Source organism: Lactuca sativa, chromosome 9 (assembly GCF_002870075.4).
Source record: "Lactuca sativa cultivar Salinas chromosome 9, Lsat_Salinas_v11, whole genome shotgun sequence".
Lineage (NCBI taxonomy): Eukaryota > Viridiplantae > Streptophyta > Magnoliopsida > Asterales > Asteraceae > Lactuca > Lactuca sativa.
Genome location: NC_056631.2, coordinates 87,624,101 through 87,652,095, shown reverse-complemented (window position 1 = coordinate 87,652,095; position 27,995 = coordinate 87,624,101). Strand labels below are relative to the sequence as shown.

The window sequence follows — 27,995 nt, the reverse complement described above, 5'->3', positions numbered from 1 at the left end:
GTTCCTTGGTTTAATCTCAATTCTCATCGAATCGAGTACGGATCCTCTGCTTTTAGTAGTACAGGCCCATACTACCTTCCACATCTATCTATACTTTCCTCAAGGATTGCTTCGACCTCACTAAGTCCCTTTCACCACTACTGCTCACTGCACTAACCTCATCCTAGGCTTAACCTAGGGTATCTCTAACCTACTCTCTGCCATCAGCTGCATAAGAAGTACCTGCTATCTCTCTCTAACTAGCTCGCAAATACCATTACATATCACTAAAACTAGATAATTCTTTGAATAAGAGGTCCTACCCTACAATGGTAGGACTCAGACAAGATCTGCGAAATAGGTCTAGATCTAACCTTCTGAAATTATTCAGTCCTCGTAATATGTAACTTAACATATTCATTCACTTGTTAATTAAATATAACTAGAACTCCTAAAAGCACAAAGCAAGCAACATTCAAGCATTTAGTAACCAAAACCAAGCATATTCTAAACAAACCATCATATCACTGACTAATCAGTACTATCATGTAGTTCAATAAGCAGATTTCGTAGGCATATAAGACATCCTTCCTAAATCCTTAGCCCTAATCTAGCATGCAGTTCAATAAGCGCATACAGTAGGCACACAATGCATCCTTCCTAGATCTTTATCCCTAATCTAACATGTTGTTCCCATATTCATACTTCTTATCATAACATAACATATATAGGTATCTCGGGGAAAACATACTTAAGCTTGGCCGATTGCACGCATCACACACCTTGTTCTTCATTTAAAACCCCTAATTAAATTTTAGAAAAATTATTTTTCTTGTAAAAGAATCTCTCAAACTCTCGATTTCAGTCCAGACACCCCCAAAGGTGTGCCCGAATCCCTCAAACCAAGGCTCAAATACCAATTTGTAACATCCCAAAATTTACGACCAAAAAATTTCATTTTTAATTTAATAATTATAAAACCAGTTGTTTGAAAACATCCATAGTGTCAACCTATATCAAAACCAATATATCAATAATCAAAACATGTCATAATAAAACACCATCAGAGTATATCTCCCAAAGATCTCAAGTACGGAAATCATGTTGTGATGCGCTGCAATCATGTTGGCTCCTTTCCTTTCGAAGAACAAGTACCTGAAACCAAAACTGAAAACCGTAAGCACAAAGCTTAGTGAGATCCCCCGTCATACCACATACCAAACAACAAACATACGGTCAGGCATATCTGGGTGCCCGACCTACCTTGTTGAGCGTACCTGGGTGCTCAACCTACCCGTGTCAGGCATACCAGGATGTCCGACCTACCTAGGCTTGTTCATTATTCGGATAAAACCAAATTATCCAAATGGACAATTTGGATTTGAATACTTGGTTCGGATATTCGGATTTTTGGATTGGTTTTCAATAAAACCGAATTATTATTTTAGATTTCGGATTGGTTTTGGTTTATAAAATAAGAACCGAATAGTCCAAAAAAACCGAACAAATATTTATTATTTATCTATTTATAATATATATCTATAGTTATTTATTAATTTTGTAATTTATTTTTTCAAATAAGTTCAAAACATTTCACCCTATAAAAAAAACATTAATATGCATTTTCTCTCAAAAGTTTTCTACCTATAAAATATTTAACTATAATATATCTTCTAATTAGTTGTTTATAAATTTCAAAAGACAACTAAATAATTTGTTTTTGTTGCTTGTGAAATATTATAATTATATGTCGTTTTAATATGTTTCGGTTTTTGAAAACCAAATTATAAAAACCGATCTAACCGAATTGTAATTCGATCGGATCGGATCGGATTTGAATTTTGTTTTGGACTATTCGGATCCATATTTGGGAAACCGAAATCAATTTGGATTCACTTGATTGGATCGGATCAAACCGTACCATCCAAACGAACACCCCTAGACCTACCCCTGTCAGGTATATCTGGGTGCCCAACCTACCCTGCCAAGCATACTAGGTACCTGACCTACCCTCCAATTTATCTCAACCGGTTATGGGGTCTATTTCACCCCTACTGCTACCATATAATAACATATCATAACCATACTGTCAGGCATATATGGGTGCCCGACCTACCCTCCAACTTATCTCAACCGGTTACGGGGTCTAATCCACCCCTCCTACCACCATCACATATTATCATAGCATACTAGCACATAAAGCATAACAAATAGTGACATACCAGACAATTATCATAAAGACAATCATCTATCTATAAACAAGTACTAGTGGGCCGACATTGGTGCCTTAGACCCACTTCTATCGGAAGGTAACTCACCTCGAATATCGGAAAGTAGCTGAAAATCCTCGGCTCCGAAAATCAACCCAACTCAAGCTCCTATACATAAAATATTTCCTTAATTACCCATTCATACTCATAACCCCCTTAAGGGTCAACTTGATCCATGTCATAGTCAAAGTCAACGCTCCGGGTTGAGTCAACTCGTCGAGTTCACTCCTCAATTCTCCGAGGTCCCATAAATCACATAATCATGAAATTGCGATCCAACTCATCGAGTTTTCCTTCAACTCGCCGATTTCCTCTTTCTCAACAGAATCGGGACTTTTCAGTACAACTCGTTGAGTTCCTTCTGTATTTAGAAAACCCTAGCCAACTTGCCAAGTCATCTCATCAACTCACCGAGTTTTCTTAGTAATCAAAAAGGTCGAGGGACCACGATCCAACTCGCTGAGTTGGGTAAACAACTAGTTGAGTTTCCTTAGTCTTAACTCATTCAGTCACTTCCAAGCGAGTGTAATGCCTCCAAACCATAGATTTGGTCCCATTGGGCTGAGATACCATGTAAAGTTGCTAACTTTACATCCATGCATGGTATCAAGAGGCTAAAAACACTAAAACTAAGCTTTTTAAGGGACCTATGGCACGGAGGAGGGCCAAGACTTGATAAAGCTGGCAACTTTAAGTCTCAATAAGCCATGAAATGTCTAGATATGGAGTCATAACTTCATAACATGTTCAAATCCATGAATAACACCAAAATAAGCTACTAAAAGCCATAATCATCTCAAAGAAGAGATCTAGCAAATAAATAGTCAAGGTATCGACTTTATACCTCCAAATGGTTGCAACAACACTGAAAATCCTGGATCTAAAGCTTCTCCCTTCAACTTTGCACCACCAACTTCACACTCTTTCAAGAAAAGCACCAAAGAACACTCTTTAGGCTCACATGCTCAAAATGGGGTAAGAGGCACGATTATGGTTTTCTCTAGACTGAGGGGACGATGAGGGAGGCCACAATGAAACATTAAAGCCTTTAAATACGGTGCAAAACCCTAAAAAATAGGGTTTCATTTCTGCCAGCCTACTCGTCGAGTTGAGGCCTCTCAACTCGTCGAGTAGGTTTCTTAACCCACGTCCCAAATTATTCCTACTCGACGAGTCTGTGGCTCCTAACTCGTTGAGTGCCTCTATGAATATGAATAAATTATGATTTTAAATAGATACTAGAAACCATGCGTTACAGAACAAGTGAAAAATCAGCCCTCCATATCGGAAATCCCTCTTATGGCCACGACCGGGTCCTTGACCTCTTTGAACTTTGGGAGATTCGTGTTTCTGAAGTCTCGATACTAGAATGATCCTCTCCCCTAAACCCCCGCAACAACAACAATTGTGGTAGTTGCAGCTGCAATACCAACCTCATCCATATCGGCATACCGCTCATCAAATAGCTCAATCATCACAGTCTTGATAGACCCAAAAACCTCCGGGATGGCACCTTGAACAGCCACAAGTACCTCAGTGGCGATCAACTCGCGAATGTCATCATCTGTCAAACCTGGCCTCTTCGGGCCACTAGATCCTGACCCAGAACATCTTATGAATACCATACTATAAATGAACCAAAATATATTAGAAGCGCCATAGTTCATGATGTTACAACCATTAAAGAAAACAAAACCCTCGGGGTTTGTGACTTATTTGCTATGCGTACGGGTCCTGTTCTTCCAGTAATACGGGTCCATACTATCTTCTACACCTACCCGTATTTGTCTCAATGGATTGTCACATACCACCCGAATACAAAACCCAATGACTAGGATATGCATACATCGTATCCTCACTCTCTCAAGATTGGTTAATCACCACTCACGTTGACATGCTACCATCACACACACTCATGGAACTTCCACCAACCTTGCAGCCACCCGTGCATGCTAAGCATACATAACACTGGATTCTATAGATTCCGATACTTGATTCTACCCTAAGCCCACAACCAAAAGCGGAACAGATAAGGCTAAATCAAACATTCTTAGGCTATAAAATCTTAGTTATGCACAACTATGATGCACACACTAAGAAATTGCAGTAATGATGTCAATTCCATATAACATACAAGAAATTCTCCTAGGCTATCAGACATCATACATCATGCAATTCCTGAAGATCCATAGCCTACTACTAGCATGATGTGCTATCATAATCATCATAAACAAATAACAATGCGGGTAACTTGGGGTATACTTTCCTGCTCCGGCTGATCGTACACATCAAGAATCTCCAAAACATATCATAAAGCCAAGTATTATAAAATCATTGTTTCAATAAAAAACTAAGTCATAAAGCCAAGTATCAGATACAATTATCCCAAAATCAGAGTATCATAAAATCTCCAAAACATATCACTAAAGGATATGTACCATTACGCCTTCACCTCGACCCTGTCCTCTAAAGTACCTAAAACTTGAAAATCAAATTGTAAGCCAAATTTTAGTGAGTTCCCCCAAAGTACCATGCACAACCAAATAGATAACAACATACATATATGAGCCTTCAGCATGACTGGATTGCCTCATAGGGCCTACAACCTATCCGGACCGCTCTCCGAGCCTTCAGCCTGACTGGACTACCTTGTAGGACCAACAACCTATTCGGACCGCTCTTCGGGCCTTCTGCCTGACTGGACTGTCTCGCAAGGCCTACAGTCTCTCCAGGATACCCCTTGTATCTTGTCCTTCAATACAAAGTGGGACCGCCTCAACCTAACAATAACAATAACATGTCGACATATAAAGTAACATTCAATTACCAGAAAATATAGGTAATCATGGATATTTACCATTTTATCACATATCCAGTAAACACATTTGATCATATAGATCTACCAGTCTATCATATAACCAGAATAACATCATCCAATATACTAGGGTACATAATCCAATGTGCCGACATTGGTGCCTTCGACCAACAAGTACAGTGAGGAAAACTCACCTCACAGTTCAAATATAGCTGAATAGATCATTGCCCTAAATGATGTCTCTACTAGTCACCTATACAATAAACAGTGACCTAAACTCAAATTACCCAAAATGCCCCTAAATCAAACTTGATTAGACCCCCGAACAAAGGTCAAAATCAAAAAGTAAAAAATTTGAAGGGGTCAACACAGACTGATTACGTCCTGCGTACTCAGCCACTATGCTTAGCGTAGTAGATCCATTTATGGTTACGAGGCTCCAGCCTCGTACGCGCTGCGTACCACCAACATACTCGACCAGTTTAATTTTCCTCCATTAAGTGCTTATTCTATTAAGATATCACGTCCAAGCTTAGATCAAGTCCCAAATATCATTCTAAGTCATAAAGTTTCCAACTTTATGAATTTCCATGGCTAGAAGGAGTCCAAAACCCTAACTTAATACACAAACCAAAGCATCGTAACTCTTTCATGGAGGGAAGAAAGGGATCAAGATCACATTTTTATGGTTCCTAGCATTCACAAAAATCTGAAAGGATAGCTTTTTTGGTTTAAAGTAGGCCATACTCATGAATACCAAGACTACGGGGCCAAAATGCATAAAAACTTAAGATCTAGCAAGATCTAAGGATACATTCATCAAGTTCATAACATTATACCTTTTAGAGGTCACTTGCAAGGAGAACAACTCAGATCTACAAGGCTTGAGGCTTTCCAAAAGCACTCCAAAGATCTTCTTCCTTCAAGGATAGACACCAAACACACAAATGGCTCAAAACTCACTAATGAACACTAGGGTTTGCAATGGATCGATTCGAGAGGATGGAGGTTGAAGGTGGAAAGGGTTTTAAGGGTTAATGTTGCTTAAATAGTACTCAAACCTTAAAAATTAGGGTTTGCTCACCTGCCAAGTACGCCCAACGTACTCATCAGTACGCCTAGCGTACTCACATACACCCGCGAGCCTTTTTAATGAGATACGTTATGCGTACGCCCCAAGTATGCATGACATAAGTACCAATTTTGCAACATATTTATATTTTGTCAAAAAGGAAAATACCGTATGTCTGGGTGTTACACTTTACAAAAAAAAAAAAAAAAAAAAAAAAAAACCACCTTCTTTATTTTAATTTTTTTAAGCCACATTTTTTATCGAACCCCCCCCCCCCCCCCCCCCCCCAGAATATATACGGTTGTTCACGATTTTTCATCCTTTTTCGATAGAGATCCATGTTGATATATAAAAAAACATGTTTTTTTTCGGGAAAAACCCACTTCATTTTGTTGTTTTTTTTATTTCAATACTTAAGTTATTTTTATCCAAAAAAAAAATAATTATACCAAAATCTTTTTTTTTTGTCTTCTTTTAATAAACATCAACATCGATTAAAAAACACTTGATTAGTTCAAATTCACACTGTGAATCTAAACTGTAAATATTTCAATTTTAACATTCACAATGTGAATATGACTTACTATTTCAAATCTCCGATCATTAATAAATTAAGTGAAATCATCACAGAATAATAACATATATATATATATATATATATATATATATATATATATATATATATATATATATATATATATATATATATATATATATATATATGGTGATTCAAATGAGAATCCAAAATTATTAAAATTCATTAGAACCATTTTTTTAAATATTTTCATTAAGAGCATTTTGGATAAATCCAATATTTATATTATAATAGCAAAATTTTCAATTGCCTAGTTTACAACTAGTTGCCACCTTTCATCGGACTACCGTTGGACCGTCACTGTACCATTGTCGGACCACCATCTGACTAACACCAAATTTAGTAGTATTTTTCTAGTTGTATTCACAGCTTAATATGTCGAACATTGTAGCTTTCATTTCTTTGGTAAATACTTTTTAACACAAACTTTTCATTTTTTCAACCAAGTATACACAAACTAATAAAAAAATATAATTGTCTTAACAAATTCATTTTTCTCTTTATACATGGAAGATTTCTTTAAAAAAAATACACCGTTTATAAGATCTATTCACAATTCAAAATAGCATATTCATAGTTTAATAAACATATTAACTCACTAATACAAAGTTTAATATTTTCATGCATACATTCATTAATATTTTAACACAAAATTTATATAACATATTCAATTAAATACAATTCATTTTTAGTTTGATATATAAAAATCACAACATTATACAATCCATTATAAACTAATTCACATATTTAAAGAAGTCAAACTCAAACTTTATTACCACCACCCCAACTACTACCAAACACCACAACCAACCACATGTGTCATTGTCTCCATCATTATTCATTCCAAATCCGATCTATATATAAATTTATTGATTGACATCTTAAATACTATATTCACAATTTAATAAAAGAATTAATTCACTTATTTGGAGTTTAATTCAAAATAATTATAAAAACTAATACATTCTTACATATTTTACAACACAAAAAATAAATACATTCGGAAGAAAATTAATACAAAAATCATTCATATGTTTACACAAAATTCAATAAAAATTCACAGCTAAATAAAGTCAATTCACATTTCAATACATAAAATTCACTGCTTAATATAAAAAATTCACAAATCAATCCATAAAAATTATACATTTACCATGATATTTGTATACGAAAACTTACATTTATACTTCTAATCTATATGCTAGTGCTTATTTCAAAGTTTATTTGCATAAATATTCATAATTTAAATTTTATTTACTTTAGGCTATTGATTCTTTCAAAGTTTATTTTTATAAATATTTACAATTTAATTTTCACTTACTTTATTCAAAATTATATAAAATAAGATCAATGTATAATGCTTCTTTAATCTTATATTGTAGAAGCAAACAAAAATATATAATAAAAATCATAGTTTTATACCAGTCAACTCACAACTTAATACAATCAATTCATAAATTAACACACAAACTTCACAGCTTAACGTAGTCAATTCAGAGTTTAAACAAAAAATTCACAACTTAATACAGTTAGTTCACAGTTTCAAACACAAAAATCCTAGCTTAATACAGTAAAATCACACTTTAATACACAAAAATTATGCATTCATAGTCATATTATCAACTTAAAACTCTTAATATGGTTAATTCACAACATAATACAATAAGTTCATAGTTTAATATACAAAATTCACAACTTAATATAGTCAATTCAAAGTTTAAACAAAAAATTCACAGCTTAATGAAGTCAACTCACAATTTAAAAACACATATATAAAAGCATAATACACAAATCATTCATATATATATATATATATATATATATATATATATATATATATATATATATATATATATAGTTCAAATAGAAACAGTAAATAGTGTGAGAACGTAAAAACACTATTTTTATGTTATTATTCTGCAATGAATGTTGTATCCACAACTTTTTGTCATTATTCAACAACGAATAAATGAATAGTCGTAGGTTAAAACTAAAATTATAATTTATTACAAAAATACACATACATAAATTTATAATAGAATAATAACATTATAATGAATATATGAATAATCAAACATTAATATTCATATTATAATTACTTCAACAATACACATATACAACATTTATTATAAAATAACAACATAAACATAGTGTTTTTACGTTCTCAGACTATTTATTGTTTTTATTTGAACCTACTTATATATATATATATATATATATATATATATATATATATATATATATATAATATTTGTAATATAATTACTTCAACAATACACATATACACCATTTATTATGAAATAACAACATAAACATAGTGTTTTTACGTTCTCAGACTATTTATTGTTTATATATATATATATATATATATATATATATATATATATATATATATATATATATATATATATATATATACACCCAAGTAGGTTATTGTGAGAACGTAAGTATTTTGCGAAAATGCAAAAACTAATTTTATCTTATAAAAATTAAACACATGTACTTTAGAAATTAAATGTATTAGCAATAAATTAAATATAATAAGTTTGCATTGGATGTTGTTATGGTAATATATATTTAGAGGTGGTTTTAACAACCATTTATCTCTTTTTTTTCACGTCCTTAACCATTTTTAAATTCAAGTTTTCATAATAAAAATGTCAAAACACATGCTTTGCTAATATGAAACAATTTCTCATGTATCATCGATTATCATCATGTAGTTTAAAGTTTGGATGAATTCCCCAAAATATAAGGTTGAGGTGAGACAGAATCTCATAGGGTTTGCTTGTTTTCGTGTTATCGCAAATTATTTGCTTTTTCACATGACCCCTATATATATATATATATATATATATATATATATATATATATATATATATATATATATATGTTCAAATGTTTCTACTATCTATTGTATGCATAATGCATGTAAGATTGATTATGGATCAATCATTTTAGTTATTTTAAGAAAGTAATTAATACATATTAAATGTTGAAGATTTAATTAATACTCATTATATCTTCAACATGTAATATGCATTAATTTTTTTTTTAACTAAAATGATTGGTTCACAATCAATCTTACATGCACATAATAGATAGTTAGAACACAACAACCTCTATATATATGTATGCTTTTTATGATATATATTCAAATTTAATGATTATACTTAATTAGCATTATACGATAATAAATTTTCTAAAATGGATAAAAACAATTTTAAGAATTATAAACTTAATTAAAAGACAAGATTTTCAAACATGTGTTAATATTAAAGTACGTATAAGAAATATTAATTATTAAAAATATTATCATAATTAAATATTAAATAAATTTATTATAAAAAATATTTCTCGTCGAAAAATATGAAATACATTAATTATATATAATATTTTATATACTTATATTTCGTATTTAGTTTTGTTAATACTTTTATAATTAATGTTCCTTATATAGATTCTTTAAAAAAAAACAAGAAAATCACTTAAAATATTTTGGGATAATATATTTTCCTAAAAAGTCCCTAAGAAAACAAGGTTGGTTCTTTATCGTGTGTTGTCAAAAGAGAAAATAAAATAAAAATAAATACCCATATAACCCAAAAACCAGACTCCAAAAACTCTGAATTAACCATGGACTACTTCTTTCTCTCTCTGCTGTTCACAGTCTCTCTCTCAACCATAACATTCCTCCTGTTTCGACCCACCTCCACCGCCAGCCGACGGAAATTACGTCCACCGCCGGGAAACGTCGGTCTACCATTTATCGGAGAGACACTTCAGTTAATATCAGCTTACAAAACCGAAAACCCAGAACCCTTTATCGATTCACGGGTAGCAAGATATGGAACACTATTCACGACACACGTGTTCGGCGAGCGAACCGTGTTTTCCACCGACCCGGACACAAACCGGTTCATTTTACAGAATGAAGGACGGTTGTTCGAGTCAAGTTACCCCGGTTCGATATCCAACTTGGTTGGGAGACATTCTTTGTTGCTGATGAGAGGCTGCCTTCATAGAAAAATGCATTCTTTGACCATGAGTTTTGCTAACTCCACCATTATTAAAGACCATTTGTTGGTTGATATAGACCGGTTGGTCCGGTTGAACTTGGATTCTTGGACCGGTCGGATTCTACTCATGGAGGAAGCCAAGAAGGTACAACACGACTACTTACTAAGTTACTATCTCTTTATGTTGTTGCATAAATTTACTTTGATTTGAGTTTGACCTAGTGAGTTTAATTTTGTTCTCTTTAGTTTATTAAATTCATTGAAAATGAAAATAATATGGCAGCCTTTTGAGTTGTACTTCATGCATTAATGGTTGCATGGTGGACTATTGGTCAATCGGGATGAAGGACTCACATGGTTTTATTTTTTAACTTTGCTTAAAAATTGTATTTTAAGATAATGTATGGGTAAATAACTAAATATATATATAATTTTCGATGAGAATGAATAATAACATCATGTGCATGTGTAGTGAGTGAATTATGCTTGGAAGCTTCTCTATTTATTCTGTTCCATGTGTTATGATGGGCATCATTATTCCTAGATTTGATTTGGATGAATTATTCGATACAAGAATAATAATGTTATAATGATTTATAAAATGTGATCAAATTAATTTCTATACTTTTACTTAATGTTTGTTGAGTTACTAACTTATAAATTGTTCAGATAACATTCGAGTTAACAATGAAGCAATTATTGAGTATCGATCCATGTGAGTGGACGGAGAAGTTAAGGAAGATATACATGCGAGTTATTGAAGGCTTCTTTTGTATTCCCAGTCCAATTTTCTCCATCACTTATCGACGTGCTATAAAGGTACAAATGGAGAGAACAATCTTCTCTAATAAATAAAGGTTTTTTTTTGTCATTTGTCACATGCTTATTCGTTTTGCCAGATGTCATTTTGTGGTTATTTTAAATTAATTTTTATTCCATATGTAATTTTGTGGTTTTCCTATTTTATTAAATTCCATATGGTATTTAAATTTAATAATAAATGCTTATCAATTTCATTAATTGACTTTCATTATAATTTCAAAATTTTAAATTAAAATCTCATTAATTTGCTTTGATTATTTTATCTAAATGATTTGTTTAAATTTAAAAGAGAAAAAAAAACACTTTAATTTTAGTAATTCAATATTTTTTTCATTTTTCTTATAAATTCAAATTTCTCATATATATATATATATATATATATATATATATATATATATATATATATATATATATATATATATATATATATATATATATATATAATTGTTTTAAATACACCCATGTAATACATAGGGCTCACACCTAGTTGTATTATAAACTTCTTTTAAATACTGAGAAAAAAAAATTCTATTTAACTATTTTCATCAAATTTCATTTCAGTATTTAACCAATGATTTATAATAGCATCTACAACCAATACTAAAACTCGATATTTACATCCAATGTGGTCTCTTGTATCCCTCTTTGGCAAAAATAAGTTATTTTATTATAATTTATTGTTTGTCAAATAAAAAAAATGTTTATCGTAACTTATAAACTAGCTACTAAATTAATTTTTAATAAGCTATTTTAAAATAGTGTTTGAGAAGCTTATAAAGCTTTTTAAAAAATATTCCAAATAGTTTTTTAACTATAACTAATTTTATTTTCTAGTTTTATATCTAAATGCATATTTATATATTTTATATCTGTAATCTTGTTTATGCTTTTTACTATAAACTATCAACTAATTTTTTAACTAAGAACTAACTACATAACTAAACTAAAAACTAGTTTACAGCTAATTTGCAAACAAGATGCCAGTCTCACATCATTGTTAATATTGGATGATTTTAAATATATCATTATAACACTCATATAATGAACCCCACACACACATAGGGGGTCCGTACAGTGAAATATTATTTAATCTCTGTTTATGTTATTTAGGGTGTTGGTGAATAGTGAAATATTATAGTCTGTATTTTACTATTTATTTGCATCATATTTGGCTAGATTTTTTTTTTAATTCGGTAATTTAACAGTCATGACGTTATTTATAATTATATATTTAAGATTGTAACCATTGTCGTCTAAAAATGATAGAAAGATAAATAGGAAGAATAAATAGGAAAATATTTAATTTCTTTATATTTAAAACTTATTTTAAAATTTTAAAATTTTGATAATTTAAAAATAAATGGCATATTTAAACTTATAAGTTATAACTATAAGTTTCATATTTTTAAAGATGTACAAGTAAGAATTATTTTAATATATGAATATATTTTTTTATTTAATAAAATGTTTTGTTAAGATAATTATTAATTCTAAAATAACTCTACAAATAATTTAGTTTGGTTATAGTTTTCAATCAATACAGTTTATAAAACAATTGTAAAATTCTATAAAAAAAAAAAGTTACAAAGTTATATTTTAGAAAAGAAAGAAAATTTTAGAATTTTATTTATAAAAAAATTATAATATATCGGAATTAACAGGGACGGACGCAGGATTCGGGATATTCTCTTATTTGATAAACTATAAATAATGGAGTAGAGACGCACGCTAACGTTTGAAATAGTTGACACTTTCTTTGTCATATTATTGTTTTGACTAATGTTTTCTCAAAGGTTAATAGTTTGTTTGGTAATACGATTAAAGGATATTAAAAAAACAGTATGACTGAACTAATGTGATGTGTACTTGATAAAACTATAAATTTTCAAATACATGATTCAATAAATAACTTTCTCCAAATATATATTATATATTATAATATATATTTGGAGAAACAAATTTACCTTTTGGATTAAATGAAACAAATGTTTATGTATGGGTCATCAATTTTAAAACACTTGTTTTATAACATCATTTAAATATTTCTTTATTATAAAACTGGATACTGTATCATTCTGATATTCAAGATGTGGATATTAATTTTCATGTTACCAAAGGCAAGGAAAAGGGTGGCGGAGGCACTAAGTTTGGTGGTGAGGGAGAGGCGAAAGGAAAGCGAAAAGGGGTTAAAGAAGAACGACATGTTGGCGGCATTGTTCGATAGTAATGGCGGTGGTAGTGGTGGTGGTGGTGGTGATGGTGGTGGTGGTGGTTTCACCGATGATGAAATTGTAGATTTCTTGGTGTCTCTGTTGGTGGCAGGCTACGACACCACATCGACCACTATGACTCTTGCAGTTAAGTTTATAACCGACACACCGTTGGCTCTTGCTCAACTCACGGTTCGTTTTTTTTTTTTTTTATTTATTTATTTATTTATTTATTTATTTTTATAATAAGAAAATGATCCAATTAAACAACAACTTTTAACGACATTGATTTTAAGAACAAACAATCGTATCGTATGTTTAATATTCCGGTAAATATTTAACTTTCTCAAAAGTAAAGAAAGAAAGTGGACCTCATTATTCACTCAATAAATTCCCTTTCCATGGTAGATATCTTATCTTAATTCTCAACCATGTATTTCATGACAAATAATAATAATAATAATAATAATATGAAGAAGAAGATTTATAAGGGGGGGGGGGGGGGGGGGGGGGGGGGGGGTCTTGTAAATTAAATCAAGTGCATCATAAATTACATAAAGAGAAGTAGTAACATTCGGACATAAATTTATGAGGCACATATGAAACTTATTTTGATACAAATAAGTGGAAAAAAATGGTGCAAAGGAATGCAATGTAGCTAATTTCTTTATCCTCCATAATAAATAAAGATCTTTTTTTCACATGTCATATTTTTCCTTTATTTTGTCACATGTAATTTTGTTGTTATTTTAAATTAATTTTTATTTCACATGTCATTTTATGGTTCTTTTTCATTTTATTAAATTAAGATACTATTTAAATGCAATAATAAATGCATATCAAATTCATTAATGGATTTTTCTTCTAATTTCAAAATTACTAAATTAAAGATTCATTAATTTTTTTATATATTTATCTAAACTATTTGTTTAAATTTAAAAAAGATTAAAAAAAACATTTTAACTTTTATAATTCAATATTTTCTTATTTTTTTTATAAATTCAAACCTTTTAAATGTTTAAAATTTTATATTTATTTTTTCTTTTAGATAAATTTATATAATATATAGGTCTCATACCTAGTAATTGAACAAACCAAAAGATATACTAGTAATGAATGAGCTACTTCCCAAATCAAAAGAAATTAATTAATTGGTATGTACATATATTTTTTAATTATTTTACAAAATTAAGATAATCAAAAGTTAATAAAATTTCTCAAATAAGTTCACTACAATGGGCACTACAAAGTGATGGTTTTGCATGTAAATGATATCGTTTCGACATTTCAACTTACATTTCTCTATTTGTATCCCCCAAAATGGAGAACATATCGGAAAATGATCTATTTGTCATTTACGTTTTGAAAAATCTATAGAAAAGTCTTAAATTTTTTGAAAAAGTTTCAATAAAGTCTTAAAAGAATTTTGAATAGAAAAGTTTTATTATTTTAAGAAAATCATATAATCTATCATTTGTTTTGTTTGTCAAATATAAAAAAGAGTAAATTACTAAAATCGTCCCTGTAGTTTGGTCAAAATTGCACGTTTGGTCCTTAACTTTTTTTTGCACTCGGATTGTCCCTGTGGTTTGATTTTGTTGCGTTTTTCGTCCCTATGGTTTGGTAAAAATTGCATGTTTGGTCCCTAACTTTATGTATGTAAGGGACGAAAAATGAAACAAAATCAAACCATAGAGATGAAAAACGCAACAAAATCAAACAATAGGGACAATCCAAGTGCAAAAAATAATTAAGGACCAAACGTGCAATTTTGACCAAACTATAGGGACGATTTCAGTAATTTACTCTAAAAAAAATCTTTATTTTGAACAAAATGTTAAATAATTATGACTTTTTTGTTAAAAAAAAACTTTTTGAACTTTATTGAATTTTTTCTCAAAAATTTAAGACTTTTCTATAGATGTTTCTTACATTTTAAGTAATTTCCAAAGGATCGAGATATGGTTTTGATGGATTGGTTCTTCTACATCCTTCATCTTCTCGTCCAACTAACAACAATTTTTAGCTACAATCAATCAATATAATCAAATTTCATTAAAATTTTTCCATTTTGATTAGCTTGCTAGAACTTATAAGTCAAAAAGCATATGTAAGACAAAGGAAACATGAATTCAAAGTCAATCCGTATGTAGTTTCATAGGGGTAGCTTTTTGATCCATTGATTCTGTGATCTGATGCACCTACGCCTTGGACAAAAAGTATGATATTGGACATCGTGTGGCTCGGAACTCTATGTGACATTTATCATTCTTTGCATCGGACGACGTTCCACTTTAGCTCTACATTTGACCTATTTCAACATTAACTCTTTATTGAATAAAATATTAATAATACCACAAAAGGAATATATTATTTTCAACATTGTTGTTAGCATTTTATCAAATTCACTGTTTTCTTTATTTTTTTATGTGCTGTATTAATTTTAATTCTCATGGTATACTATAGAGAACTGTTCCGTATATAAATTGTACAACATATGTTTTGGATTGGTGTAAAAGAACATTTGTATCTAATTAATTATATAATTAACAGTGATATTAGCATTCTAATAGATATAGATATAAATTATGAAAGAAGATTATTTTATTCACTGTTTGGCAATTTAAAAAAAAATGTATCGACTAATTTAATAAACTAGTACATTTTTTGAGTAAAAAAACATAGCGAAATTGTGGTATTTGCCTAGTGTTAAAACGACTAAAAGGTTCTTTTGACTCTGGTCAAATGCCATAAAATTTTGATAATGCGTTCATTGTTGGAGTAAAGATTTTGCAATGACTATGGAGACTAGAAGTGGCAGATAAAAAGGTTGGTAAAGTGAACGAATAATTTTGGGAATGATCTGTCGAAAATCTAAAATACTATCTATTTAATTTTTTGATAGGTGATTAGTATGTTAAAAATTCTTATTATAATTGTTTACTATATAGTGATAATTTAATATTTTTATAAAAATCAATTTATGATATTGTATCATTGATAAAAATACATTTTTAGGCTTTAGCTACTTTCGAAATATTTGATTCGTTTTATGTTTACATCAAAATTTTACTTTATTTATTTGACCTAAAGTATTAGACGCATTAATATTAGAGCTAAAATATTAGACGCATTAATAGTATAATTATGATTTAATGACTTGTATATTATAGTGTAAAACAGTAAAAGCACTTGAAGATATGAGAAAATTATTACTTATAAGTTACAACAAGTTATAACATTTATTGTAGTTTTGCAATAAAATTGTACATGTGATAATGTTTCTTAGGAACAATTATATATTTTCTTATTTTTTATTTTTATAAGTATCAAATAAACAAACAATTAAAATAATTGGATTCAATTTATAAAATTTATAAATTACAAGAAAAGTTATATTAATGAATTGTGCATACATTTATTATTATATTTATTATATTTAAATATTATATGAAATTTAATAAAATGAAAAAAAAAACTATAAAATGAAACATGAATATAATTTAATCTAAGTTTATCATAAATTAACCGATGGCATAATGCATACAAAGAAGTGGCAAAAGATAGGTAGAAAAAACCACAAAGTGACACATAGATATAATTTAATCTAAGTTTACCAGAATTATAAATTTTTTTATTTTTTACCTTTATAAGTATCAAATATAGTTAAAAAACATATAATCCTCTTTTAATTAATGTATTCTTTAATCTTTTATAGGATGAACACGACGAAATTAGGGCAAGAAAAGCTGCATCAGCGCCTCTCGAATGGGAAGACTACAAATCCATGCCATTCACACAATGCGTAAGAACAAACTTGCAAAACATTTTAAAATAATGTTACCAATAAATTACAATTTTGTCCCTATGCTTTATTCAATATTGCAAATCTTCCAAATTTTAAAATTTATCTCAATGCCATCCTTACATGTACATTTCATTGCGGATATTGTCCCTTTGTTCTAAACAATCTAAAGTTTAGTCCAAATTTGAAGTCATTTTATACAAGTAAGGGATCATATTCGCAACGAAATACAAACATAAGGACAATATTTTGACAATTATAAAACTTAGACTGAACTTACGAATTTTTGTAAAGAAAAAGGATCAAATTTATAATTTACTTACATGTTATATGCCTATTTTGATAACATACCTTTTTTTTTTCAGGTCATAAATGAAACGTTAAGAGTCTCTAACATAATTAGTGGCGTATTCAGGAGAGCAATGAAAGACGTTGATATTAAAGGTATAGGGGTATATATAGTACATGCATATTTGTTGATATATGATCTATTCATATATAAGTTAAGCTATTTTTAATAAAATTAAATTCAAACGTATGACTACGTATTAAATCTGTGAATCTCCATGTTACGTAGGTTATACAATTCCAAGAGGATCAAAAGTATTCACTTCCCTTCGGGCTGTTCATCTTGGTCAAGACAATTTCAAAGATGCTCGTGTTTTTGATCCTTGGAGATGGGAGGTCTGTATAATCATCTCCTCTCCCCTTTTGATTTTTCAAAAAATATTTATTATAACAGTTATATCACAAACTACTAATTCAGTGACATTAAGTAATTCATTTGTCAAATTTCACTATTTAGAATCGACAATATTACATTGCATCATATTGGTAGTTACTTATATTATGTAATGACTGAATACGTATAGAAAACGTCAGACCCAACAAATTTCATGCCATTTGGGGGAGGGCCGAGGAGATGTCCGGGTTATGAGCTAGCGAGAGTGTCACTCTCAGTTTTTCTTCATCATCTTGTTACTCGTTTTAGGTAACAAATTTATACTTTTCATATTCATGTTCTTTTTCATTACAAAACTTTTCTTATGGTCTAACTTAAGATTGATTATACTGTTTTAAAGTTGGAAACCCGCAGAAGAAGATAAATTGGTGTTTTTTCCTACAACAAGGACTCAAAAGCGATATCCTATCATCGTGCAAAATCGTAGTAGTATAGCAAAGCAATGTATAGAATAAAGAAAGGAAAGGAGTGTGGTATAGTTTTGATATGTAACAAAAACTTTAGCATGTAAGTTTAGAATATTATAAGTTCAAAGTTTGTTAGGGCAAATGTCGGAAAAAATACAACCTAGTGTAGGTCAATTGTGAGAAAACCAAGTATATTAATTTTGTGCCTATTAAACCCACCTTTTTTTTAAAACCGTCTCATATGTGTTATTTGAAATACCAAAATATTAATATAAAGTACATTTGTATCGAAAAAAGACTTCAAATGAAACCTAGAAGCCGAATAAGCACGCCAAAATTTAAAGGAACCATTAGCCACACTATCTATCCTAACCACACCAACACTTGGAGAAACATTAATAATATACCTATTCGCAATCAATGAAGAAAATTTGTGAGTCCTAGTAGCGAATAGCGATTCCCACAGAATCCCAATATACTTTGTCGGTGGAACATTACAAGGAGTTGAAGTCAGATACACTAACATTGAAAAGTTAGCACTAGCTATCACTAGTTCATGAAGGCTAAGGAGATATTTTGAAGCATACCCAATACAAGTGCTTGCCAACGAACCAATAAGGCAAATACTTCTAAAACCTAAGAAGTTTGTATGAATAGGAAATCGAGATAGGAGCACACGAAATAGAATACCACCCAAGGACCAACATTAAAGGGCGAGACTTAGCCGATTTTATTGTAGAAACAACTTGGCTAAACGAACTTTCACAAAAGACAACTCAACCAAAAATTGCAGCAAAATCCGGACAACATCCATAAGAAAATGGTATATCAAGGAAAGAAGGAAAACATACGTTATTTATAGCTAGATCGTCCAAAATGGAAGGCTCGAGGAGCGGCCCATTACTCACTAGCCCAATAAAGAAGAAGTAACATATAAATTATGATTTGACTTCAAAACATTATACAACAAATCTGAAACGAAGCATTAATCGTCGGAATGTGATTGGCAATCAAATTAGCTTCTTTATTAACACCATTTGTTGATTACATTATATGATTCCCCATGTGACATATCAATAACCAGTGTTGCATTCTTCGACAAAGAAAACCGATGAATGTTAGTCACAACTACAATAATACGATAATCAATTTCTCTGTATCTGGATTCCTAGATGGGATACAGAAGGATGAGATACGAAAACCATTTACCAGTTTCAGGCATGTGTTAGATGTTTATGTAACACCCGAATTCCCAGGTATATTATTTTATTCCTTTATTTTTGGAGGTTGGGAGGGGACTCAGCGAGTTGGTGTTAGACTCGCCGAGTATGATCGTAGATTCTTATCCGGGTTCACAGCTGGACTCGGTGAGTTCATGAGTGGACTCGGCGAGTCCACTCTGTTTAATGAAACCCTAATTCCCTGGGTTTAGGACCTATTTAAAGGCCCTTAGGGCCGTCATTTGCGGCTACCAAACCCCAGAGAGAAACCCTAAGAGATCTAGAGCGTTTGTGAGGAAGGAGAGACCATTCTTGATCATTTTGTTGGTGTAATTGCAAAAGGAGGTGACCAAGGCAAGAGGAGGCTGAAGGAGGTGCGATTCTGGTGACTTCAGAGTTCATGGACTTCATCTTGAGGTATTTATTTGGACCTTCTTCAGATTTGGTGTTGATTCTTAGAGTTAGGGTTTTCTAACCCCTTTAGAGGATGGATATGTGGAGCAATTGGTCCCTTCTCGAGTTTATGCTTTGGATATGGACTCAAAGAGGTCCAGAGACCATAACCCTTGGAGCTTTATGAGTTATTTTGGGAGCCATGAGCTTAGGATGTTATTTTTGGGGCTAAATCACCAAGTGAGACCATCTAGATATTATATGAGTGTCAAGGTCTGAACTTTACGTGATTATCATGCTTGGGAAGGTCAGATCTATGGATTTAAGTAACAAATCTGACCTCAGGAGGTCAAAGGAGTTTGTGCATGGCATGAACTCGCCGAGTCTGAAGAACAACTCGGCGAGTAGGGTTAGGGTTTCCCGTAAATCACTCAGTGAGTAGACTTTCCGAGTTGGGGAAATAACTCAGTGAGTCAGAGGGGGATTAGGGGACTGGAGTTCAAGGCAGAACTCGCCGAGTTGTTCTTGAGACTCGGCGAGTTGAGTCGGGGTGGCCCCACGATTCATGCCAGGCTTCGAGCAAGGGAAATACTCGACGTGCCAAGAGAGTCTAGAGAGATAGTGGACACGTGTAGACTCGCCGAGTCGCCCAAGTGCACTCGACGAGTCGGGTCAAAGTTTGACCGTTGACTTTTGTTGACTTTTAGGGTTTGGTCAACAATAGAGCCGTTGAGCCAAGAAAGGGGTAAAATGGTCTTTTGCCCTTTTGAGGATGCCAATAGAGAGTTGAGTCTAGTCTCGAGAGTTATATTTATGAGAGTATTTACCTTATGTGATCAGGCGGAGGCTAGACCATATTTCTACCGAGTCAGAGATTTACCGAGATATCTGAGGTGAGTCTTCTCACTATACTTTACCTTCAGTAGGTAATTAGAGTTATGTGACATAGTTATTGTATGCTATCTATGTGATGTGTTGCACTGCATTATTTCTATATGATTTATACCGTGTGTATATCAGAGTATATCAGAGTTAGAACCGGAAGGTTCACAGAGATAGGACCAGAGGGTCCATAGAGTTAGGGCCCAAGGGCCCGCAGAGTTATAGCCTCGAGTGGCTAGTATTTGATATGTGTGGTATTTTGGGGAACTCACTAAGCTTCATGCTTATAGTGTTTTGTGCTATCTGTTTCAGGTTTTCTTAGGATCACGGGACGGCACCGGCTCGATTGTACACACCAGAGGAAGAGTTTGTTTTGAGAATCCTGGTTTATTAATTGATTGAACAAAAGAGTCATGTATTGTAATTAAAACAAAAAGGAGATTTTTATGAAAAGTGTTAAAGAGATAAACTATTTTAAATGAAAAATTCTTTTTGAAAATTCGGGTGTTAGAGTTTACATAGTTGGAAAAAAAAAAGATTACTACGGAAAAACTATGAGTTCATAAGGTTCAAAGGAGTAATGGATGAGAAAGATTTAGAAAAGTCAAAAATTGACATCATGTCTTGTGACCAGGTTCGTGAACCTTGCAAAGCATGCGAGGAAGACGATACATCAACCCAAACCCATCCTCCATCGGCAAAACGTGGCTCCTCAATTTGCCTCCCCTTAATGGGCTCAAGGATCGAAGATCCTTTTCCCATGTTGTTGCGGGTTCAGGCGATCCAATTCCCAAGTCTCGCATCGCTTAAACTGCTCTCAACCGAAAAACACATATGAAGGAATGGTTACGAAAGAGCGTCCTTATCGGTGAGGCCCACAACTTAGACCACCTCGGAAACTTACCAACATTTTTTCTCCTGAGAGAAGGTATGAAATATCTTAGTGGTCTCAACATTTCCCTGCACTTCAGTCATTCATGGATGCAAAGGAATTCCTGGAAGATAAAGAAAGACGAAGATATTGGTTTAAATGGTTAATACATGGGGAGCAGGTGTAACTTCAATATGAGCGAACGGTGTGGCTTAAAATCTTAGGCTTGCCTTTGAAACTCTAGGATGAATATAATTTTTCCTTGATAGTGAGTAGATTTGGGAAAGTTATCAATCCATTTGATAGCATCCAGAATAAGCGAGATCTCTCAATGGGTAAAGTTGGTATACTAACTTGAAATAGATCCATGAGGAAGTTATGATTACTGTCGAGGGCGAGACCTATATTGTGGGCATAGTTGAATAAATGGATGTCTCATCATCGTTTAAGTCCTGCCCTTTTTATAAGGGGGGGGGGGGGGGAGACTCAGTGAAAGACCAGGATCTGGCCCCTTGCACTTGTATGTAAGACCGAGATCTAGCCTTAGCAATTTTATAAAAGACCATGATTTGGCCCATGGCAGGATGTAAGACTATGATGTGGCCCATAACATTCACTTGGAGTTGAAATAGACCCATGATAGTATGTATGGTATGTGGTATTTTAGAGAAATCACTAAGCTTTGTAATTACAATTTTATGACTTTACTATGATGTTTTAAGAATACATTATACTCTGATTATCTTTTGGAATAATTGAACTAATGCTTTTGGTTGATTCAAAAATAAATGTTTTACCTTGGATTTTTGGGATGTTACACGTAAGCATCGGAACTTTAAGCACTTAATCATTCTATATCTAATATTTTATTAAAAATACTTACATGAACCATAACAACATACATTACAAAAAAAGACCCTTTTACGACGCGCAAACCACGACACTCATTAATTTATGTTACGCAAAAGAGAGTGACATTAAAAATATGTCATCTCTTCAAAATATTTAAGGATTTAGGTCACGCATTATTGTTTGCCCTTAAATTAGTATCATAAGAAAAAAAAATTAAAAACACGGAGGACGTTGTATCTTAAATGCGCGTCCTCTATAAGTGTCACTTTATAATTTTAATGAACGCGCGTTTAGTAGATACGAGGGGAAATGAAATCCCCAAAAAATTAAAACCCCGCCTGTTGTGTCTCCTCCTTCTCCTTCTCTTTCATGTGTTCTCATCCTTCTTCTTCGTGTGCTTTCCATTTTGTTTATGTCAAACCCTGCTTGAATTTCACCATATAATTTATCCTCTCCACCAGCCGACAACCTTCACACTCTCCTTCTCCTTTTCTCTACAAGCCCTAATCTGCCTCCACCACTACTGAATCCCTTTTGTTTATCCTTAAGGAATAACGCAACCAAGCTCATATCTCAGATCAAGTACTCCAGCGTGGAGTTAACCCCAACACGTCAGATGCAGCTCGATACTCTCTCCAGAGCTCTCCGTGACGACCTCGAACTCACTGGAAAATTCCTCGTCTCCATCCGTTGGAACGTCTACAAGAACCTATAGTTGTCGCAGAAGATGGAGAAGGTCGAGAAGAAGATATCGAGGTTCTTACAGAGCCCTCTTTGGGATCAAGTCCTCGCTGACGTGCATCACTTGAGATTCGAGACCACCAAGTGGTTTGATCGACTTGAGGGCTCCACTTAGAAGCTGGAGTAGCGGATCGGGTCCATGAAAATCGGAGGAGGCGGTGAAGGATGGTGGTTGGAGGAGGCGATGAATAAGATGAATGAGGAGGAGCAATATGAGTTTGGTTTGGAAAAGGTTGGAATGGAGCTGGGGAAGAGGAAAGTTAAAGGTATGCTTCGCTCCTAACTTCCTTTTCCTTTTTTTGCTGCCTCTAAAATGTTCGACGAAATGCTTATGCGGTGTTTCTGTTTCAGGCTACTTTAATAATAATAACTTGTTCCTGACTGTATCCCAGTCTTCGAATGTACAACAACTAAAGCAAGATATTTGGGGGTTTCTTTCAAGAAGAAAAATCAATGAGAGTTATGAGACTGGGATTGCCCTATTAGGTATACACATCACATAACTTTGTATATTTATCAACATGAAAAATAATTCAAGAAGCCTACTTGTATTTTATTCCATATTTCTTCTGCCTTATTTGTAAAACCTCAGCTCCTTTGGAGATCATTGTTGAACTGGGAGTCGTTTGGATTTCACTTGTGGACCATAGACCAAAAGAGCTTGCGTACTTTTACCTGGAGAGGTTTTTTGTATCTTATTCAACTGGTTATGATAGTGGGACCACAAGTAGGTTCAAGCTGATACTCGACCATTTGCAGCTTGACAACCAACTTCCTTTGACATATATGCATGTGCTTTTGGCACCTGAAGAAGCCTCTGATATGAATCACCTTGTTTTCAAAATGACAACTACAACATGCAATGAGACCCCTGATGGTATCCAGGTCTACCCATACGTCTAAATACAGGTAATCAGCAAGTCCTTTGTTGTCTTTAAACTTCCCTATATATATGGAAGGTAGTTCTGATACATAATGAAGTTTTGTTGTTAATATTAGTGTAGGTATCTGGCAAAATTTGGAGGATAAACATTCATGAGCCAATCATCTGGGCTTCGGTAGAGTTTTTCAAAAATGTTCAACTTAATCGTCTCCCCCAAACATCAAGTATGGAACAAGTTGATCCAGAGATCCGTGTCAAGTAATAAATCTTCTATAATGACTTATTGTTAACAATACATGTAATATTAGGTTAGTTGTGGCTATGCAAACAAAATGGTAACACCATCTTTTTTTTACAATCTAATAGATGTTTCAGAAGTCTGGCTAAAATTATCCTTGGAAATTGCACCGGCTCAAAGACCTCATGGTGTTTTAGGTGTATGGAGTCCCATACTCTCAACAATTGGGAATGCATTCAAACGTTAGGTCAAATTATTGAACTCCATGGATCCAGCCTCTTTATTTTGTAGTGGCATTATTTTACCAGTTATAGTTGAATAGCACTAGAACTCATGAAAAGGTATTTTATCTGTAGCTCCACCTGAGGAAAGTAATGCACAAAGACAGATATATGAGAAAAAGTTTAGTTATTCCTTCCATTGGTAACCGCATTTGGAGAGATCTTATCCATAATCCTCTACATTTAATTTTCTCTCGATGGATGTGTTGGGTATGATAAGCTCCACTTTGGCTTCTCTAAGGAAAGGATTCGCTATGCTCTCCATAGATGGACAGTTTCTACAACTACGCTCAAAGCAGGTTTGACTTTTTTCCCTTGTCAATCACTATTACTATAAAGATTCCTCCTATTTTTTTGTTCAATTCTTTCTTTTTTATATTGACAAATTTTTAAAGATTACACACTAATTAATATGTATATGACTATATGTAACACCCCGAAATCAGAAAACCTAGAAAGGAAAGAGAAACCTCAAAATCAGGAAGCGACTCGTCGAGTTGATGGGATGATGCGACGAGTAGGAGCGTGTGTTGGGCCGCGGGTTAAGTGACCTACTTGACGAGTTGGGGGACTGACTTGGCGAATTGGTCTGGGTTTGGAAAACTCTAAATTCGGGACTTGGTACCCTATTTAAGGATCTTATTCCCCTCCTCTTGGTCTCCCCTCCAGCCTCCAAGACCAGAACCCTAGATCTCGAAACTCTAATGATTATGAGCCTATTTTTAGAGTGTTGTATGTTCTTGAATTCAAGAAGAAGAAGAAGAAGAAGAAGAAGAAGAAGAAGAAGAAGAAGAAGAAGAAGAAGAGGAAACTTGAAGGTTCAAGGAAAGGCTTGTGGATCCGGAAGTAGCTTCTCAATCTCATCATTTTCTAGTAATCAAGTCTCTAACTTGATCATTAGTTGATTAGATCTACTCTTTTCCCCTTTTTGAAGACTTTGGTCCAAGAATGGTTGCTTTTGGGATTTGGACGTCCCCAAGCAAGATCCTTTCAGATCTGGATGTATTTAGGGTGGTTAAGGCACAAAGGTGTAAGCTTTATGCCATTCAAGCTCTCCATGCAAGGTTAAAGAGGTTGTTATGGCCTTTTGAGCAAAAAGGGCCATGCATGGACGTAAAGGCAGAGGCTTTGCGTGTTATTTCGAACCTAGAAGGTTAGATCTAGGTCATGGATGCTTTGTGTTCGACTGAAATTGTCTGAACATAATTGGACTTAGGAGGACTCGACGAGTTGCTCTTAGGACTCGGCGAGTCAGGCCGTTTTTTTGCCCAAAACCCTTCTGATAGCGGGTGTGTGTTGAGTTGGTAGATGACTCATCCAGTTGGGTTCATTATGGACTTAAAGATCATCGTACTCGACGAGTTCAAGGAATGAACTCGGCGAGTCCAAAGCAAAATCCGTAACTTATGAAGATGGACTCGACGAGTTCAAAGGTGAACTCGACGAGTCAGTTGAACAAGGGTCCTAACGTGTTTGAAGGTGAACTCGACGAGCTCAAGGAAGACTCGGCGAGTAGGACCGAAGTCTAGAGTTACGTGTGGATTGTGGGACTCGACGAGTTGGTGGGTCAACTCGGCGATTTGAGTCAACTCAGAGTGTTGACTTTGACCGTTGAGTTTAACCAAGTTTGACCTAGTTTGACTTTTGAGGGTATTGTGGTCTAAGTTTTATTTTGGGTATTGATAATTCGAAGAGTCGAAGGAGCAGCAGTTCAACAGTTGCCAGTTAACAGTCAGAAGTGTTTAGCTAGTCTTCAACAGTGCGAGGTGAATCTCCTCATTGTGTGCATGGGTCTACGGCCACAATGTCAGCCCATTATGTTTATGTATTGTAGGAAGACGCGGGGGTTAGCCCTAGGAACTAATTGTATATGTTCCGGGTTAAGATCCGATGTCGGGTGAGGCCCGATGAATGTTGTATGCTAGAACCCTTTGTGATTCTTATATGTGTCGGTACGATAGGATCCGGACCAAGGTCCGATGTCGGGGTAAGCCCAAAGTACGTTTATATGGTAGTATATTCCAGACTAGAGTCCGATGTCGGGTGAGGCCCAAGGAAGATTCATAAGTGCATGTTAGATTATACTTGTTGTCTTTGTGATACTTGTATGTGCTTGGTAGGGAGGTGAGTGTGGGCGAGGTCCCGTATCTCACCCTTAGCTGAGTATGGATGGGGTTCCATATCTCAATATTAGCAAAGTAGGGGTGAGGCCCGTGATAGGAGAGAAGTGAGTGTAAGCAGGGGCCCGTATCTCACTAACAACAGGAGTATGGATGGGGTTCCATAACTCATCAGTAGCAGACCAGGGGCGGGGCCCAAGATAGGCGAGGCCTTAGTACAGAAGTACAAGAGAGTATGTTTCCATTATGTGCTAGTGTGTCATTTGATCACCTGTATGTGTATAGCGGGTGAGACCCAGAGATAGGCGGGGCCTAAGAAAGACAAATTTGTATACCGAGCAGGGCCTGATGCCAGACAGGGCCTGATGTCGAGCACGACCCGATGCAGCGGGCGGGGGCACAGTATGTGGTTATGTGTATGTGGTTATGCGTGTGTGGTATGTGTTAGGTTGGGGAAACTCACTAAGCTTCGTGCTTATGGTTTTCAGTTTTGGTTTCAGGTACTTCCGGTAGCGGAGGGAAGAGCTCAGGATGATCACATGACACACACCAAGAAGTTTTTGCCTAGGATGTTTGCTCTAATAAAAAGAATATGTTTTGAGATGGTACTCTAATTTGATATAAACCTTTGCTTAAGAATGAAATGATTTGCTACTTATGGCTTATTTAATGTCTTTAAAAAGAAAATTTTTTATCATGATTTTTGGGATGCTACACTATAGAATTGTGATCCTTTTGGAATTTCAAAAATAGTACCAGTGATGAAGTTCAATTGTCT

The 27,995-nt window shown here is 33.4% G+C and overlaps 1 protein-coding gene across 2 annotated transcripts; it reads left to right on the top strand.

Annotated features, from left to right (window-relative positions):
- The first annotated feature begins 10,326 nt into the window (after positions 1-10,326).
- LOC111896789 (cytochrome P450 90A1) lies at positions 10,327-18,968 on the top strand. 2 transcript variants are annotated; one of them, XM_023892775.3, is made up of 8 exons: positions 10,327-10,895; positions 11,420-11,569; positions 13,690-13,929; positions 17,501-17,587; positions 17,953-18,031; positions 18,165-18,271; positions 18,460-18,578; positions 18,670-18,968. In XM_023892775.3, the coding sequence occupies exons 1-8, from the start codon at positions 10,368-10,370 to the stop codon at positions 18,782-18,784; spliced, it is 1,425 nt and encodes a 474-aa protein (XP_023748543.1). In that variant the 5' UTR covers positions 10,327-10,367; the 3' UTR covers positions 18,785-18,968. The 2 variants fall into 2 exon arrangements, with proteins under 2 accessions (XP_023748543.1, XP_023748542.1); XM_023892774.3 differs by having other exon boundaries at positions 10,328-10,895; positions 13,690-13,974.
- The last annotated feature ends 9,027 nt before the right edge of the window (positions 18,969-27,995 follow it).

Excerpts from the sequence above, each read along its gene's own strand:
- LOC111896789 (XM_023892774.3), top strand. The coding sequence starts at position 10,368 with ATGGACTACTTCTTTCTCTCTCTGCTGTTCACAGTCTCTCTCTCAACC. Across the intron at positions 10,896-11,419 it reads TCATGGAGGAAGCCAAGAAG|ATAACATTCGAGTTAACAAT; the intron begins GTACAACACGAC and ends TAAATTGTTCAG. Across the intron at positions 18,579-18,669 it reads CATCTTGTTACTCGTTTTAG|TTGGAAACCCGCAGAAGAAG; the intron begins GTAACAAATTTA and ends ACTGTTTTAAAG.